This window comes from Balearica regulorum, chromosome 1, assembly GCF_011004875.1.
Source record: "Balearica regulorum gibbericeps isolate bBalReg1 chromosome 1, bBalReg1.pri, whole genome shotgun sequence".
Lineage (NCBI taxonomy): Eukaryota > Metazoa > Chordata > Aves > Gruiformes > Gruidae > Balearica > Balearica regulorum.
The window spans coordinates 84114014-84132988 of record NC_046184.1 but is presented as its reverse complement, the minus strand read 5'-3'; the positions used below and the strand labels follow the sequence as shown (position 1 = coordinate 84132988).

General features: G+C 44.7%; 1 protein-coding gene across 2 annotated transcripts; it reads left to right on the top strand.

Moving 5' to 3' along the window:
* Positions 1–6078: 6078 nt before the first annotated feature.
* On the top strand, positions 6079–18044 carry LOC104642330 (C->U-editing enzyme APOBEC-1). Of its 2 annotated transcripts, XM_075762159.1 has the most exons (5): positions 6079–6130; positions 11718–11865; positions 15417–15820; positions 16354–16469; positions 17719–18044. In XM_075762159.1, exons 2-5 carry the CDS (start codon positions 11825–11827, stop codon positions 17725–17727), a joined length of 570 nt encoding a protein of 189 aa, XP_075618274.1. In that variant the 5' UTR covers positions 6079–6130; positions 11718–11824; the 3' UTR covers positions 17728–18044. The 2 variants fall into 2 exon arrangements, with proteins under 2 accessions (XP_075618274.1, XP_075618264.1); XM_075762149.1 differs by lacking the exon at positions 6079–6130 and having other exon boundaries at positions 11250–11865.
* Positions 18045–18975: the final 931 nt, after the last annotated feature.

Below are 18975 nucleotides of genomic sequence, written 5' to 3'. Positions count from 1 at the left end.
GCATGTGTTGTTCATGTACTGACATTCCAGGGGCTTGAGAGAGCTGCCTGGAGTACCTGAACCTGTTCCTTGCAGTGCTGAATGATGCGGTCGTGGAAATGTCAAGGGCTGCTGACAGCCTGCTTAACAGAAATCTGCTACAGCACCAGGAAACAGGAGGAAAAGAAAATGTTCAGAATCAGGCTGTTCTTCCACATCCTCTTCCTAGCTTTAAAACCTCCTCTATGATGAAACACAAACATCTGGTTTCAACCTCCTGAAGTTAAGGCCAAAAGAGAGAGAATTAGCCCAGTGAGCCAGATGCTGATTTCTGTTCCCTCTGCATAACCGGGAGAATTCCTCCACAGGGATGGATTCTGGTCCCATGACAGTCAAAGACAGTTTCACACAGGCTTGGGCGGCACTGAGGTTTGAAATTTTTCTGTGCTTTGTAACAGTGTACCTGAGTGCATAATCTGACCCTTTATTTAAACGTGGCGTTACATGCATTCCTGCACAAAGAAGTAAAGTTAAACATGGTGAGAAAAAGGTGGGCCACATTAAGTAGAGGAGGGGAAAGAGAAAAAGAGAACAGAAAACCAGTTTATTCCGTCTCGGTTCCTAGATTGCCTTCATCGTTATGGTGTCTGAGCATTTTCCGGTGGAGTATTCAGCACCCTGACTCAGATCTGCCACATGTGGTTCTTCGTCTCTTTCTCATCCTCCCCATAGGGAGAGAACTGCATGTGTTGTAGAGGATATCACTTTGGGTTAGCTGGCTTGGTTTAGGGCTTGTTCATAACGTGCTCACAGCTGTTGTATTTGAGGTGTATGTTGGAGAAGTGCACCTTCTACTTGGAAAGCAAAGCCGTGAGATCGAGGTATGTTGTAGCACAGCCTTACTATAACCCCAGAGACAACTCTGCCTCCTGCTTAGACTAGATGTTCACAGGGTTAGAGAGCTCCTCTGTACCAGTAAAGTGGAACTGCTGACACCAGTAGATGCCAGCTGTTGACTTCAGAGCCTTAAAGGAATCTGTATATGCTGGTCTGAGGCCACTGGGTACATCGAGGAGACCATGAACTGGGCAGTTTGGTAAGTAGTGTGCAGCCTCAATTGGAAAATATTGGTCAGATACAAAGAAAAGCAGATCAACGGGGGTGGGGGAAATAGTCCCCAGTCCTGTCCTTGTGCTGTAGTCAGTTGACCTGGGAGGCTGCCAACACTGCTAACTGATGTTGGGAGGGGAAGAGAATTTCTCTTTGTATGAGTTGTCAGAAGGATAACTGGCCAGCTGGTCTGATCCAGTATTTTAGGAAGTGGTGTACTTAGGATGCAGTGAATGTTCAGGCTAACTGAGGCATCTCCATCATCCCACTGTGCTGGATCCATCACAAACCCATGTTCATCAGCAGACTCAGCTCCAGGCAGCGTTTCATATCAGGGAAAAATATTACCTTACCACAGGGACTGCTGTTCTAGGGTATATCTCCAAGCCAGCACTTAGCTCTGTGGCTTGGTTATGGATAATGATGGAGTTTGGACAGTTTGAAGCTAAGAAGCTGCAAAACCCAGCTGAGATGCTGGTTAGATACTCAGGCAGTGACTTGAAGGAGTCATGTCCAAACTTCAAGCAAATGCAATGCAATTACATTAGGTGGCAAAATGATCTACTCACACATGGCCTGGCATGACGTGAATTAAATTATCAGGTTAGGGGAAGGATTGAAAATAACACAACATCATGTCCTCAATATAGCTGACAGAAGGAAAATACAGTCCTAATTAATTACTTCCCACAAACAGATCACTGCCCACCTCCCCACCCTCCGCAGTGCACATAGCAGTGGGTAACTGCTATTGCTTTTTTTTGTTTTGTTTTGTTTTCCCCACATGCCAGGAAACTGAGGCACAAGGCTTTGTGTGTGGACCAAGCATCAGGTCATTCACATGTCTTTGACACCTTGCATTCTTAGGCTGACAAGAGGTGAACATCTGGCCTGAGGATCACAGGCTGGCAATGCCTCCTGCCCAGGCTGTTGTTTGCATTTTAGGGAAAGAGTATATAGGTTGTGACACTGCTGCTTGCTGTGCCCCAGCCATAGGCACCACACAGCATGGAGCAGGAGGCTGTTTGGTTTCATCACATACCTGTTAGGACAGCTCCTCCCACAGACCTTTGCTGGGATGGATGTCCCCTGCCAGGAGGACAGTGTGGAAGCTGGCTAGTCCCTATCCCAAAAGGCAGTTGCAGGGAGCTGTGGCACTTCCCTTATGTGCTCCTGCCTTGTGCTGCTGCCCAGGGAGAGGGGCATCCTGGCCTTACCTGGGCTGGGGCACTGTGATGCGCAAACCTCTCCAAACCTCCGAGGGAACGCCAGGCAGAGAGTGAGCCACTTTGCATTAGTCCAAGTAACTGCGTTGACCCAAGTAAGCAGATCCTCAGGGGTTTCTGCTTTATGCAGTCAGCTCTGTCTCACACCTGAAAAGAAGGTGCAACCCTGTCCGCAGACCAGCCCCGCGGCTTGGAGCCCACCCAGACTCCGTGACTGTGGCCCTGATGTGAGGGAAAGCCGGTCCTGGGACACAGGGATGGGGAAAGAGTGAAGAAGATCCCTGAGGCCAGGGTTTTGCAGACAGGTCGCTTCCGGGAAGCCAGAGAATCCTCCGGCCCGGGACGGCAGGTTTCTGGGACAGGTCGCGGCGAGGCTGAACTCGGGGCACCGGGGGGATTCCCCCCGGCTCTCCTCCGCTTCCCCCTCAGGCGGCCACCGAGGCGCAGCAGACAGCCGCGGAGGGGGAGGCTCCCGTCCCCGTCCTCCTTCTCCTGTCCCTCCCGCCGCCGGCAGCTCGGCGAGCCGCGGGGTGGTGGGAGGTGTCCGCCCGCCGGGCTGCCCCAGCGCCCTCAGAGCCTTCGAGGGAGCGAGGGCGTTTTTAGCGCCGCCGACATCGTCGTTGTTGCTGAGTGTCTGGCAAATGAGGTGGGCAGGGGCTGCGAGCAAAGCCGGTGAGGACAGTGGGAGCTGGAGGTCTGCCCTGTGGGGGAGCAGGACCGAGCAAGGCAGAGGCAGTGAGCTGAGACGGGGTAGGTTACCCCCCTAACTGCTGCCCCCCCGGGCGGGGCAGAGTGAGAGTGGATGCAGAGATCTGGGTGTAATAATGGGCTCGCCCTGGATGCCCCAGCACCTTTTAATACACGGGGCTGAGATACGCTGGGGGTGTTCGTCCTGCCTCCCTTTTTCCCATCTTTCGATAACAATCTCCAGCTGGCAGCTTCATAAAGGAAAACTCCTTGCCTCAGTGACTGAGAAATTCCTCTTGGTCACTGCAGCAAGGCACCGTGGACATGTTTCTCCATAATGGCTGCTTCATACATAGGGTGAGACAGGCTTGATCTGTAGAGGACTTTTGCAAACTTGGGCCTCTCTTCCCACACAGAAACAACTCTTTCCAGGCCTCAAAACAACAGCTGAGCTGCAGCTGAGGGATAGGACAAATGGGGAAACATCATCCAGATGAAGAAGTCCCCCCTCTTGGTAGGGGGAATGCTGTGCATTTTGTCTCATAGCATTGTTCACTGCTGCCACATGAGTAAAATCTTTGGAAATTTAGTACCATGAGCTGTCTTCCTTTATTATTCTCTTGTTTTGCCTATTCATTCATAACAGCATTGGCTCCTGAAGGCTGTTCCTGAGAGGACCATTTCAGGTACCTTCACAAGACATCCAGAGAGTGTTGTGAACCTGAACAAGATATGCAGTAATATTAACCGTGACAGCACATAAATCCAGGAAATTCTATTTACTCATTTTATATCCAAAATAAAAGCTTGGAAACATAGCTTCCCCCCCCCCCCCCCCCCCCCCCCCGGAAATGGGTTTTGTGCCTTTCTACTCTTCCCGGGCTTGATATCTCTTTTTTAGGTTCACAGCACTCACCTGTGTCTGGATTTTGGACATACTTTCTGTTGCTGGCAGCAAGTCCCAGACACAACCTCTATAAAGTGGTATTTGCATTGGCATCAACTTAACTGGGTGCAAACTGGGCCTAGCTTAATTGACGCAAAATGCACATCTTGCATGTTTGCACAGGGGGAGGGACTAGCATCCTTTCTAGAGTGACGTGCCAGACTGTAACTGTCTTTTTGCAAAGGAAAGTCTGAATGTGCCACCAGAAATCTTGCAGAGGTGTTGACTCAGCTGTTCTGTTCTCAGTGGCAGTTGAGACTCACTATTCTTTACTTGTGTTTCTTTCAGCATGACACAGTTACCAGCTCCTGGCTTTGCTGCAGGCAATTAAAATTCTCTGTGGTTGTTGCTTTTGCTACCTGTGCTGCAGATGAGTGACTCATGCACTACAGTTTCCACTAGACAGATACCTGTACGATAAAGGCCACAACTGGGGAAAATTTCCTGTGCAAGTAAGCCCTTTAGCTAAAATGGGTTCTGAAGATCTTATTTTTTTTCCTTCATGACTTTGTATATCCTTGCTCTGTTTCCTTGCTTCTGTGTGACGTGCAGCAGTCTCTGGCCAGTAACCAGAGCAAACTTCATTTGAAGACAAACATAGCTGCTGATAGAGTTGATTTTGATGCACCAATTGCTTGCACCAATATGACTGCAACAGTAGCTGCCATCAGCTACAAGGATGCAGGCAGCATGACAGTGTAGATCAAACCTATGCTTTGCCCATTTTTGCTCTGTTTTCTTATTATTTATTTATTTAGTTAGTTAGTTATTCATTCAGTATTTATTTATTCATTTACTTATTTATTTATTTTTAAATGGAGAGTGAGAATTCTCTTGTTTTGTTTTATGATCCTCCTTCATTATTGTCCATTTATATTGTGGGAACAGTTAGGTGCTCTCAGCATGCATGGTATTATATTTCTACCAACCATGCTGCTGTGACAGCCTCTCTGGCATGGTGGCAATCTCTCCAAGCAAACCAGGGGATGGTATCAACCTGGCAGCTTCATCTACTTTCAAGCTCTGCCTCCTAATTCACAGTCAGGTTGCATCAGGCTTCTTTACATGCTCACAGGAGCCAAAGTAACAATAGTTTTTTAATTTCCAACTTCCAGCTGTTTCAATGTTTGCATGTGTGCAGATGCTTTTTATTTGTGTCAATATACGTTGTGTCTTAGAAGAAAGCCCTATCCACCTGCCTATTGTGCTGCTGCACAGCCTCACAGGTACTCCTTTCCTGCCTGATGGTAAGGATGACTGGATCCCAGACTGGAGGAGATAAGAGCATCCATTAGCACCAACCAAGCAAAGGTTCTGTGGCTGTAGCACAGTGAGGTTCATGGCCATTCACTGTTGAGGGCAGGAGGACTTTCCCACATTATCATGTTGAATATCCATACTACTTTCAGTGTGCTATAGACACTAACCAGCTCAGCAGTCCCTTTGGCTTTGACAGAGCTCACCCCTTATTTAAAACTCAGAGGCTCGCCTCAGGGAACTGTGCCCTCCTGCCCCAGTAGCAGCAACAGACAGTAGGGGTGGGGGACAGCAGAAGAAAAGGTAGGAGCTGTACTTGCTACAGCAGCAAAGTCCAATACTACGTTTAAGAAAAGCCTCAGCCTTCTGAAGATGAAGCTGTCAAAACATAAATCCCACCCATGTTGCTTAGTCCTAGCTTTTGTTCGCCTCAATTAAGGACAATCTGTTTCTGCAGCCCTTTGAGTTGATTGCTGTCTTGGAGACACAGCAATGCCTGCAGGAATGAGAACTGAGCTGGCCAGGACTGGCTTTCATAGGGAAAGGTTGCTTGGACAGAATCAAAAGGTTTCTGTGGAAAGTTTTGGTTTTGTTTTTGGTTTTGTTTTTTTTTTTTACTTTGGAAAGGGTTGTCCAGACGGAAGAAAAGGACATTAACTCAGTAGCCATTCCTGGGTGAGACTCAAGGTTCATACCCCTTTTTAAACCTGGCTCTGTGACATCCCAGTTGCATGCCACAGGCTATCTGCTGTTTCAGAGGACAACACAGTATGTGGGTGAGAAGCCAGTGAGACTGGGAGGGAAGGAGGGACCCTGTTTGTGTTGTGAGTCAGAATAAAAGCATCTCATTGGGGTGATGCTTTTCAGGAAACAGAACTGCTGATTTCTGGCCAGCTGTTTTCAACCTTGGCTGAAGTCAGACAGGGTAAGTATTTCGGGGAAAATGGAATTTCCCAAGTTTGTGATACCTCGTTCCATATCACATTGCAGCTTTCCATTTTGTTTTGCTTGCGTGCCTGGCTGTTTTTGGCTAAAATCCATCTGTTTCTTTGCAGAGCTGCTCTCCAAGCTCTTTTACTACCTCTTGCAGAACTGACCGAAATAGAATTAAACATTAAAATATCTACGGAGGAGACCATTCATCCTGTCCTTCCCAATAACAGAACTGCAAGGGTGGTAACTGGCAGCAGAACAGCAATAACAAACAGCCAGGGATAGTCGTGCCACAGTCCTATGAACAATTTGTGCTGTAGTAAGTGAAGCTATCCTGCTTCAAACCACCTGCAAAGATATGATGCAAGCCCAATAAAGCAACTTTGACTGTTGTTTTGGGATTTGGATTTGAGCTCATTTCACAGCTCACCCTGCTCCTTCTCCTTTAGGCATGACTACAAAATTCCAGTATAGACATAGTCTGTTGCTTGAAGTCAAGATAAAGCTGTCTGTTCTTGTGCTGTATCTTTCTAACGCTAAAGACTCAGGACAAACTGGGGCCAGAGAGAAGAAAATGAAGGTTTCCTCATTCTCTGTCTCACTGTAGATTTCACCTGAACTGGGATTTTTTTCCCTTGCCATGGGCTTTTGCCAAAATCCTTGACTCTACCACCCCCTGCACAGTTACCATGCCCTTAGAGAACCTCTAAGGTCAGATAGGAGCAGTGATGGCCCCAGCCCGCGGAGGCAGGTTCCCCACCATTTGTGCCTAGTGCAGGCTATTCCCCAGGCAATAGCAGGGGCCAATCCTGACCGAGTCTCCTCAGCTCTGCTGGCCCATCCCCCATACTGACATGCTGCAGAGGTGTAGGCAGCTGCCTGCTGCCTCTGGGGTGGCATGGAGGAAACCGGGAAGTGCTGAGGGGTGGACTGGCTTCTGTTACCACAAATGTGTCTGAGAAATTCCTCTGGAAGGGCCTTGCAAATGGACAACTAGAGCTGCACAGAGATGTGTTGTGTCCCAGCCTGGCTTTCTTGGCCTCTGTCTGACTCAGGTTCTCCCTTTATGGGAAGAGTTTCCTTGATCAGCTAATTGAGGTGGAATAACTGAAAGGCAGTGTCATCCTTTAGGGCAGCCTCTTGGCAGTGAGGAGAGAAACGTTTGGATGACACATAGATGATGCAGAAAAGAGAAATCGCCTTTAAAGAGAGAGGAAAATCCTTTGTGCTATTGCACTGCTTGGGTCTGAAATCAGGAAATTACTTTTCCTATTCTTTTCTTTCTTCAAACACCACCTTTCAAAACAGAAGCTATTTCACTGTCTGCCCCCATTATCATCCAATTCATACTCTTTGAAAATCATGAGGGCACCACGTGCCTTACAAAACAAGGAAACAAGTTTAATAACATGGATCAGTGATTTTCCTGGGGTATTTATTTGCCTCTTGTCTTTCAAGCTCTGAACTGTCCCTCCTGTTCTTTGTCCCATGAACCTGGACATATATATATAATGTCAGATGAGTGGCTGTGACACAGGTCTGAGGCTAGAGGGGGGTGAGCTGTAAGGAAAGACTTCAGAACTTGACAGAAAAGGTCAACAACATCCCAGAGGCTACAGAGACATGTGCTAGGGTGTGCTGTAGTTTTGTGATACACTGGTTTTGGTGACAATTGTTTCCTATAAAGCTCCTGGCTTGTACAGATTCTCCTATCCTATTCAGCTCTGGGAAGTGATAAAGGCTCCTTAACAAGATCACCAACAGATGTGGGGGACAAAAAGGCCCAGCTGTTGGGGGACCAACATCTCATATGTCCATAGGAAATATTCCCTGATACTCTGTAAGCTTTTAAAAGAGGAAAATGATTCACAGAAACGCAGTTATGTTATGGTTTCTATTTCATTGAGTAATAAATATGAAGAGCAACATACTGAACGAGATAAATGGAACTAAAACATTATGGTTTTTATTTCATTGAGTAATAAATATAAATATAAAGAGCAGCATACTGAATGAGATAAATGCAACTAAAATGTTATGACTCATATGTCCTATGACTGAGCTGTCAGAACAAGATGTTTTGTATTCCTGGTTGAGTTACCTATCTGATGATGATCTCACATCATGTTTTTCAACGTGGTATCCAATCTTTCGCTGAAATAACAAATACGGCCAGAGTGCTTAAAAGGCAAAATGACTGCGGAGACATCAAAGTTATTGATTTTCTTCTTTTCTTTGTTGGGGGTCTACCAGTCTTGTTACCTAACCTGCATCCTCTATAATCCCATAAGAACACTGTAATTAGTAATACTTATTAATTACCCAGCAGACCCCTGACCATTAACACCAGACCCAGGCAGTGCTGTTGGTCATTGGTACATGACGCAGATTTGTTCTAGCTCAGGTGTGGGTGCACAGCCACCTTCTGACAGGGCTCTGCCAATTCCCCCCAGCCGTGACTTTGCACCAGCATACGCCCTGCATGTGTGAAGCTGGTGCTCCAGGTGGACTGAGCATGCCTCGGGCTGTGCATTGCAAGGATGCACTCCTGTTGCACAGAGCAGATGTTTGGGCAACTTCCCAGGAAGGAACCAGCTCTTTCTGAGGGCAACCACCATGCCATGCCATGACCTTAAGTAAAGACATCCCACTCTATGGTGGGAGGGCTAACACGTTATCTCAGCAGTGCGGCATGTCATTTTCATCTAGTCCTAGGGCACTGCAGCAGCAGGAGGAGGCAGTTCAAGCTCTGGGTGTTTGGAAACTGGAAATCCTCGACATTCAGCCTTTTGTTGCCAGCTCACTCAGAGAAGGTTAACCTGTGGTTTGAAAACATGATGTGAAGCCGTCACAGCACAGTAGCATTTCTTTCCCCAAACTGTGGGAAATCCAGATCAGCATGCCATGTTGCTGTTGCGGTACACAGGAGATGATGAAGCCTGGAGCAGGAAAAGCAGTCTCTGGAAGACCCGACCTAGGAAATACTATGTTCTTGTATCTCAAGCTGTGTTAGTTTTACACCCCTGTGCCATTCACTAATGTTGGTTGTGTCATGGGGAGTATCTGAGTGAGAATTACAGGTAAATTTACTAATCCTGAGAAATTATAGCTGCTGCAATGAGTATGTGTCTGTCCACTAAAGGCTTTCAGGGGTCACAGATACAAGCAATATGGTTTGTGGAGCTAGAGGTGAAGTAACATGTAGAATGGGAAATGGCTTCTGGAGAAGAGGTATAGGCATTGTGTAGTGTCAGCCTGTCACATACTGCTTACATCTTTGGAGGAAGTTGTTGAGAGGCACTTTCTAGTGACCAGAGCTGCTGCAGTTCAGGAAAGTACTGTCCTTTCTCTTGACTTCATCTCAGGTGATGTTTATTGCTGTCAGAGCAAGGTCACTGGAATGGATCATGTAAACAAACTCATGCTGCACATTATCCTGCAGGAAACTTTCCCATCAAATCTCCACTCAGTCCATTACAGGCTGTCACCATCTTTTACCTTAAAAGTGTTCTGCGTCTCAATCCGAAGTTCCTTAGCATTGTAAGTTTTTCAGTCAAAGGTAGGTGCGTTTATCACAACCTTGAGCTTCATGAAGTTCCACCATGAACTTCCTTTTGTGTTTTTTTATGACAGAAGTAGCATACATCTCACATGTACAATTCCTAGCAGAACTTTTCCAGTAGCATCTGTGATCCTTTTCAGCTTTCAGAAAGTTGCACTGTTCCCACAGATCCTTATGATGCATGCACAAACAACCATGTCAAAATGAACACACTGGTCATGCATGTCTTTACATCCTCTTCCAAGACGCACACAAAGTTTGCCCATCAGGTTAAGGTGGCGCGCATTGATTATCCAATAGCCCACAGTGCTCATTATGTCCTTCATGGAGAGAGGCAGTTTCTGAGGCAGCCAGTACTCAAGCCAAGAGAGTTTGACAAGCTGGTGTCAACATCTGGCACTAGCTCCAGCATCAGTCCTAAAGTCACTGAAGCTCCTTGTCCCTCAGAAGAGAGAGGGTTCAGCAATTTTCTTCAGGTACTCTCTTTCTAAAAAGAGAAAGGGAAACCAAAATCCTAATACTGTCAACTCATGCAGTTTTGGGATATTCCAGGTAATAAAAAAACACCCCAAACCCAAGGCCAGTTCCTGGAGGGCCAAATAGCTCTGTCACTGTACTAGGCCAAAGCTGGCTCTGTGCACCCAGGCAGTGTTGAACGTGAGGTAACCTAGCTTCCTCGACCACAGAGTGCTGCTGGCATGCGGAGTGTGGTGTAGCTCACCTTGAGGCAGAGCTGGTCCCTTCATGGGTCTATGAGGAGTCACATGGGTGTCATTGCCCCTCGCTCCCCTGGGCTCCTAGTCTCAGGAACATGTCTGCAGAATCTCTGCAGCACTCTCTCTATACACATCTGGTCCTTGTTAGCTTAGGCTTGGTGTCCTGTAAAAGTATTTGTTATGCTTCCAGACCTGAGCAGGCAGTGCTGTGCCTCAGCTAATGAACCAGCCAGACTCTGCATGGAGCCAGCTAAGCTCTCTGCATCCACAGTGCAGTTAATCTGCAAGCAGAATATGAGCTCCCAAGTGACTGGTAATTGTAGCTGCTCCTCGGTGTCACCCTAGGATTGTGAGTCTTGCTAGTCTTTGCCAAGGCTGTTTTTTTCAGAAGGGGGCTGGCAAAGTTGCTAAGCTGCACTGTGTTTTTCTAGCATAGTAGTTAGGAGAACAGTAGTAACTCTGTGGGACTTGGGAGCTACTATCTTTCCTAAATGTCTCCACAGGAAATTAGTATAACAAAACTCAAAAAGACCTTAAGGAAGGGGAATGTGATTTTATTTTACAAATCTCAAAATAAATGGATTTTGCCCCCTTGCACTGTCTTATCCATATACTCTCCAGCACCAAGATGTGTGCATCTCAGTGGCCTGGCCAGGATCACTTATGTGCATGAGAGATGGTGCAGGGTACTTACTGCATCTCAGTAGGAAAGGCCTGACAACAAACGGGTAAATAAAACAGCTGTTTTAATAAGACAAAATAAGAAGAGGAATATAGATAGTGAGTAAATCTAACATCCCTTCAGATGCTGGGCACCTCACCTTTGCGCAGCGTTCGACAGACCCTGGATGGATTTTGCCGTGGCACGCTGTGCAGATCCTGTCTGTGAAGGGAAGCTCCCCCTTTTTTGTCATCTGAGCTATTACATATTTTCTTTCAGGAACACAATTCTGTTCCTAAAGGATGTTTGAACTTCCTGCTGCACATGTAGATAACGGCAGGGCCATCGTGGTGGTGCAATCCCGGGTACCCAGCAGGAGCTGCCTGCAGGCAGAGAAAATAAATCATTTTTCTGCCAATGAAGCATTATCATCCCTTTCAAACTTACAAGCAGGCTTCAAAGAGATTGTCCAATTGCTACGTTTTTAACCGGAAACATTTATCAGCCCTCACTCCCCAGCTAAGGGTGAGGAAAGAGTGCTGCTAAGGGCAGGCTTGTAAAGATGTGTCATTATGTGGTAGCAACTGCAGTCAAAACCATTTTTTTCCACTTCCTCTTACATCATCTGGAGCCAGCGGAGCCTGGGGGTGTGCTCCGTCATTGGCGGCGCACGAAGAGCCCCCGTCTGCAGGAACATAAACACAAAGGAGGACAGCACCAAAGGAAAAGAGCGGTGCCAGAGGGTTCATGGGGAGAGGAGAAGCCATGTACAGGAAAAAGCTGAGAGGGTAAAAACAAATTGCTGACCAAAAAAACCCCACCCCAGCTTCAGCTCTGTGTTGTTGTTGCTTCAACCGAAGGGGACCTGTTGCTTTATCACCCCATGGGGCGTGCTTTCTGTCTGTGCAAAGTCTCTGCCTTGCTTGGGGAAGGGCGAGGGCGACACTGGTGCCAGCGTACCCGAGTGGGAGCCCTGGTCCCGGGTGCTACTGCGGCGTGTAAGGGGCCACACCAAAGTCTGAGCCTGTTGGGGAAGTTCCCGCCGGCATAAAACTGTCACGGGAGCCATAAAATGGAGGGGAGTGAAGGGCACTGATAAAAACAGGTGAAAGATGGGGGTGGGTTGGGGAAGGGCTAAGGCAGGAGCTGGATCACCCCAACGATGCTGGGCAGCAAGAGTATCCAAAGGTACCTCTTCCCTGCTCGACTGTTTTGAGGTCTTGAAATGGCCGTTGTGCCACAAAATAAACAGGAAGTGTCAGACCAGACATTTTCTGTACAATACAGGGAAAAAAATCCAAAAGTTCTAATGCAAAGTTTAGTACAGAAGTGCATTGACTGCGTTGGCAATGGAGGAAAAACATGGATTAAAGAAGTTTTGAAACATCTATGCTCGTACTTTTTTAGATAATATTATTACTATTATTGGATTAGATTGCAACGAGCAGAATTTTAAATAGTTTCTAATAAAAAGTGTTAGAGGAAGGAAGGAAAATAATTAAAGATCTATAATGGTGCAGTTTATTACACAAAGTTTTAATAATAGAGATATTAGTTTTAGTTTGTTATTATTTGTTTTCATAAAATTAGTACATTTTAAAATAAACCCATTGCATTCCTGTTCAAGTTATGGATGATGGGACAATAGAAAAGGTATAAACAACACCTTTTAAAAGATATTTGTAATCAGTCAATATATTTTCAAGGTTTAATGCACATTTACATAGCAGCTGCATATTAATGGAAAAGAAGATAAAACTCAGGAGACAGTTATGTTGAATGTCAACCCTCTGCCATTTTTCTCCCCTAACACTGCTAAACATTTTTGGATGCAATTCACCTTTCAAGTACGCAGTCTTTACAGTTGGTGCATTTTTCTCCAGCTCTTAAGTTCTGAAGGGGTTACAAGTTTACCTTCATGAGCTTGATGAACCACATTTAGAAAGAAAACTAGAAAAGTTTTAGGACTTTTTTTTTAAATTTGCTAACTCTTAATTTTGTCTCATATTTGCATCAAAGAACCAGATTTTTTTGAGTTAGGCTCCATGTGTATATGTGTACTATACATAAAAATGCCGGATGGCAAGGACTGTTCGTGATAGTTATAAAAATAGAAGAAAATTAAAGTGATTGCATGATTTTGGGCAATTTATCTGTAAACTCACAACTTATTTTACGTATTTTCTTATCTGGTTTGAGGAGAAAAAGGAATAGGTGCTAGGATTTTGTATAGATTCTGTAGTGTGGAAATGTTTTATGATGTTTTTTAAATTTCTTGTCTGTCCTGTTAGAGCTGTTTACATTAATCCATTACTTAAAAAAATAGCAAGTTATATCTGTAGCAGATATTTATAAGAATGTAGACTTTTATTTATATTGCACAATTGATTGATTGTCACAATTTAATTGATTACACAATAAATTTTATTTGGTTTAACACATCTTTAAAGTGGCTGTATAATGAAGATTAGCATATTGCAAGATTGTTCTAAAGAAATGGCTTTATGTCCCTGAAAATGTGCACAGGACACTCACTGCAGTAACTTATCTAAAGTGTAAAATTTTATGGTCAAGACACTGCCAAGAGGTGCTTAAGACCAGTTTAAGTATGACCTGGAAATTTTAACTTGCCTGTGTATTATAATCAGATGGCAACAACTACAGATACCTTTGAACAAATCAGATCTCTGTAATCTCTTGTAACACTGCTTTCTCAAACCTTAAAGATACCTTCTGTGAGAATTAGATGAACTGATTTGGCTTCAGTATTGGGAGTTCAATGTATTTTCCTTGGTGTACTTTAACCAGTGTCACCATATTCCCTGTATACACACACACGTGTGCGCACGCGCACATTATATGTATTATATACATATTATATACATATATATGTTCCCTAATCATCAACAAGCTTTAACAAAATTTAAGCTAATATGAACTAACTTCCAAATAACTTAACAGAAATGGAAAAAATACATCTCTTTTAGCACCTCAAATGAGAAGAAATAAAAATTAAGCCTGTGCTTCACTTTTATCTTTCTCTTTTTTTTTTTTAACAACATACTAAAGGAATTAAGTATAATAAAAAAAAAGTTATTCCTGTACCATAATTAAACATTTGGTGATATTTGCTATACTTATATAAATTCAATAGAAAGTCTAATAAAGAAATCTGCATGCATAGTTTTTGTGGTTTATATACACAGAGTTTACATGGAGAAAATAAACACAGATGATACACTCTGTGGTTTATAAACTGGTTTATGTACATACGTATTTTAATGTGTAGGAGGCTGCGATGAGGAAGGAAACAGGGTAAGAAGACAAAGTCTTCTGACTGACCCAGATAAATGAGATGCTTTTTTTACATAGGTGATGAGTCCTGCAGCTAGAGAATATGTGATAGTTGCTTGATCTGCAAGATTTCATTTGTCCTTAGTTCCGATAGTGGAGGTTTTCTGTTATTGGTGGGTGCTAATCTATAAAACAGTTTACAGGCCTATTGCTTCTGTGTTAAGAGTCTGTCCAGTTGTCCACTAGATTTACTCTGAATTACTCTAATGTGGAAAAATATATATCTGAAGTGCATTCTCATATAAATCTCTCTATAAAGCAATTGTACAAAGGCTACAAAGTGCTAATGGTGACTTCATATATTATTTATATATCATGGATAATTACTGGTATAAAGGATACATTCACAACCAACACTGGCAGTCTTTGTATAGTTGCTTAATTGACAATATTTAGAGGTCTGTTCTGACCTGAATAGATCTGGATCTAAGAGATGGACTATCTGTCAGAAAATATCATCCTTGGGAGCTGCATCTTATTTTTCCTTCTCTCATGTAGGATTGTGCTGACTGTGTTAATCCTTATGAAAATACAAACAGCAAGAAAATCCAATAAGGAGAAATATTCAGCTTCCTGATTTAGCGTGGTTTTATTTTCTTTGTTTTATTTTTTTTTTTAGTTTTTACAAAATTTACAATGGCTCCCTACATCGAAAAGAGCTACACAGGAGCCCTGGAAAAATGTCTGATACATATAGAAAGCTTTTAGAAATACTCACGCTGATGATGAAGAGGACGGCCATAGGAGGGATGAGGAGGTGTTCTGTGTGCAGTTGCAGACAAAAGGAGGATTAGGTGGTTCAGCGTTTGGTTCCTTTACCCTGCTGTGGTGCCTACCTCTCCATTTTCCTTGCATTGCACTCTCATGTTTTGCCCTTTTCAGTTGTCCTCTTGTTTCCTCCACCCTCCCCCTTTTTTGTGAACTGGAGAACTACTGAAAACGGAGTTGTAACCAGTGATTCCTTGAAGTTTCTCTTCTGTTTCAGCATGTATATATCTAAGGCGGCGTTAAAGCATAATTTTAACCCCCATGAGACTCCAAAGGACACATACCTACTATGCAAACTGCAGTGGGGTGAGACTGGCACACCTTGGATACACTGGGTCAGAAATGAGCGTTACCACCATGCTGAAAGCTACTTCTTGGAGAAGATCTTTAAGATGAGAAGATCCAGTAATTATGTCAAGTGTAACATCACCTGGTACTTGTCCTGGAGCCCTTGTGCAGACTGCTGCCATAAAATACTGAATTTCTTGAAGAGGCACTCAAATGTAAACATAGATATATATGTAGCGCGGCTTTATTACATAGAAGATGAAGAAATCCGCCAATGTCTGAAGAACCTTGTGAGCTTGGCGGAAGTAACCATTGCTGTCATGAAAATTGAAGGCAAGGTTTCCCGTGCTTTGTGGGACTGGGAAGGGGTGAACTGCTGAGCTTTGTGCATGAGTGAATCTGGTATAGACTTGCTTCTGTGCCCAGCATCCTGCCCAGCTTCTTTGGGGGCACATCCATCACCATTCAGTGACCGAGTGTCGCATCCAAAAAAAAATGTTCAAATATTGCAGAAGAAGGGGGACAGGACTCTTAGCAACCAGACCTGTATGACAATTCTCCCTTGTTTAGAGACACCATCTTTCTGTCATTCCTGAGGAAATGGGCGATGGGGTCCCTTATCCTAGGGGACTAAATGCAGCTGCTGGGATAGGGTTGGCTCTGCTGGTAAGAGGGGAAAAAAAAATAGCCCAGAGAGAATGGCGTTGGTTCCAAATACAGAGTGGACAGCATGCATCAGCTGGCCTGTCCATGGCCAAGCTGTCTCTGTGTCATGGGCACCAGGAAGAGGTTAAACAGTCTTCTTACCTGAGCTTGTCTGGTATCTGAATAAACTCAGGTTAGTCATCTCTCTTCCATTTCTCCAGACTATATTTACTGTCAGAAAAAGTTTATCCAAGGAGGTGACGATGATGATTCCTGGACTGTCAGCTTTCAGCCAGAGATAAGTAAGAATCGTTTGAAGCTCAAGGACGTCTTTGAGGTTAGTAGTCTCTGAGGGATAGGGGAAACCACATGAAATGATTTGCAGTCTGGGGTCACTGAGCTATAAAGAGCAGGAAAGAAGCTGTTCTTATCTAGTTGGAGTTTAAAGAGTGCTGCAGCATGCTTTTGGAAAAACTAATATAATAAAATCACAGGAACTATCCTATCCCATTGGGAGAGAAACATTGTGGATTTTCTTCCATTATACTACGAAGCAAAGGCTAAGAGTGCAGCTTTTCTCCTTCAGGCTCCAGGGTGGGAAATACCTTGATTATCCGCTGAAACTCCAGTCTCATCCCAGAAACCCTCCACCAGATTCCTTTCTAATCTGAATCTGAGTATGGGTTTCTGTTCAGCAAATGATGCTACTCAGCCAGTTTCTGTCAATATCTGCAGTGGTCTGACTCCCCTCCCAGTCACTGGGCCCCTACATACTTCATTAAAGTGCCTTCCAGATTTGATTCAGCAGCTTCCCTGACTGGTCTGAAGGGTACATGTCCTGGTTTCAGCTGAGAGGGTTAATTTTCTTCATAGTAGCTGGTATGAGTCTGTGTTTTGGATTTGTGCTGGAAGCAGTGTTGATAATATAGAGATGTTTTTGTTTTATGGACCTGTTGTTGTTGAGCAGTGCTTACACAGAGCCAAGGCCTTTTCTGCTTCTCCCACCAGCCTGCCAGTGGGATGGCTGGGAGTACACAAGGAGTTGGGAGGGGACACAGCCAGGACAGGTGACCCAAACTAGCCAAAGTGGGTATTCCATACCATGTGACATCATGCTCAGTATAAAAGGGGGCTAGTTGGGGGGGTGGGGGGGTGGCAGCAGCTCCAGGACGCATGGCTCGGGGACGGTCTGGCTTTGGGACAGGTCTGAGCGTGTGGTCTGAGTTGTACGGTCCTTGGGTGAGAAACTGCATTGTGTGCCACCAGTTTTGTATATTCTGTTAAGTACTGTTTTGTTTTCTTCTTTTCCCCTCTCCCTTTGCTATCCCAGTAAACTGTCCTTATATCAACCCACGAGGTCTTGCCTTTCCTTCCCATTCTCCTCCCCATCCCACGGCGGGGGGGGCGGGGGGGGGGAGAGGAGAGGGGAAAAGGGGGAGGGGAGAGTGAGCGAGTTGCTGTGAGGTGCTCAGCTGCCGGCTGGGGCTAAACCACGGCAGTACAGTTTCTGCAAGATGAGAAAAGCTGTTCAAAAGAGAATGTCTGTCCCCTGGGAAAATCCAAACTTTGTTTTTGTTTTGTGCCAGACCTTCTGAAAGGCAGGAGAGAGGAGAGAGACTGTGTTCACCAACAGTGCTGAAAGTTTGTGCCCCTGGAGACAAGAGACACTGCTTCAATGAATAGGTCCACATGCCTGGCCTAGAAGAATCGTGTACAAAAAAAAAAAATCTAGCAAAACTAATATAAGTTCTGCAGCATTTTAATTTTAATTTCAATGTATTAGAGTTTTCTGACAAATGTTATTTTTACTGAAACAGAGTGAAAGAAATATATGGCTAAGTAGGTTATTGAACATCTGGGAAATCCATTTTATATGGCATCTGTGGAAAATAAATATACCATGCTATTACAAGTAACATATTTCTCCTGCTATGTCCATTTCAAATCACAGCAAGTCCAAAGTGCAGTAGTTAAATGATCTAAATGTCCTAATTTTATTTTCGTTTCAGGATCTTCCATTCATAGAATCATAGAATTATAGAATATCTCGAGTTGTAAGGGACACATCAGGATCATCAAGTCCAACTCCCTGCTCCTCGCAGGACTACCTAAAACTAAACCATATGACTAAAAGTGTCGTCCAGATGCTCCTTGAACCCTGACAGTTTTGGTGCCGTGACCGCTTCCCTGGGGAGCCTCTTCCAGTGACCGACTACCCTCTCAGTGAAGAACCTTTTCCTAATGTCCAGTCTGAACTTCCTCTGACGCAGCTTCATTCTGTTTCCTTCTGTCCTGTCGCTGGTCACCAGAGAGAGGACATCAGCACCAGAGGGAGAATCTGGCCCTTGCTCTTGTTAGGTTCATACGGTTGGCGATTGCCCAGCTCTCTAGTCTATCCAGATCTCTCTGTAAGGCCTCTCTACTCTCCAGGGAGTCCTCAGCTCCTCCTAGTTTAGTATCGTCAGCAAACTTAATTAATGTACATTTTAATTCCTGTGTCCAGATCATGTATAAAAACATTAAAGAGCACTGGCCCTAAATCTGAGCCCTGAGGAACGCCACTGGTGACTGGCCGCCAGCCTGATGTTACCCCATTTTTGAACCTGACCTGTCAGCCAGCTGCTCACCCAACGTATTATGGACTTGTCTAGCTGTGTGCTGGACAGTTTGTCTAGAAGGATACAGCATCAAAAGCTTTGCTAAAATCCAAAACCACCACATCTACTGGCTTCTCTTGGTCAACTAGATGGGTGACCTTGTCATAAAAGGAAATTAAGTTAGTTAAGCAGGACTTACTTTCCCCTCATGAACCCATGTTGGCTATGACCAGTGACTGCATTGTC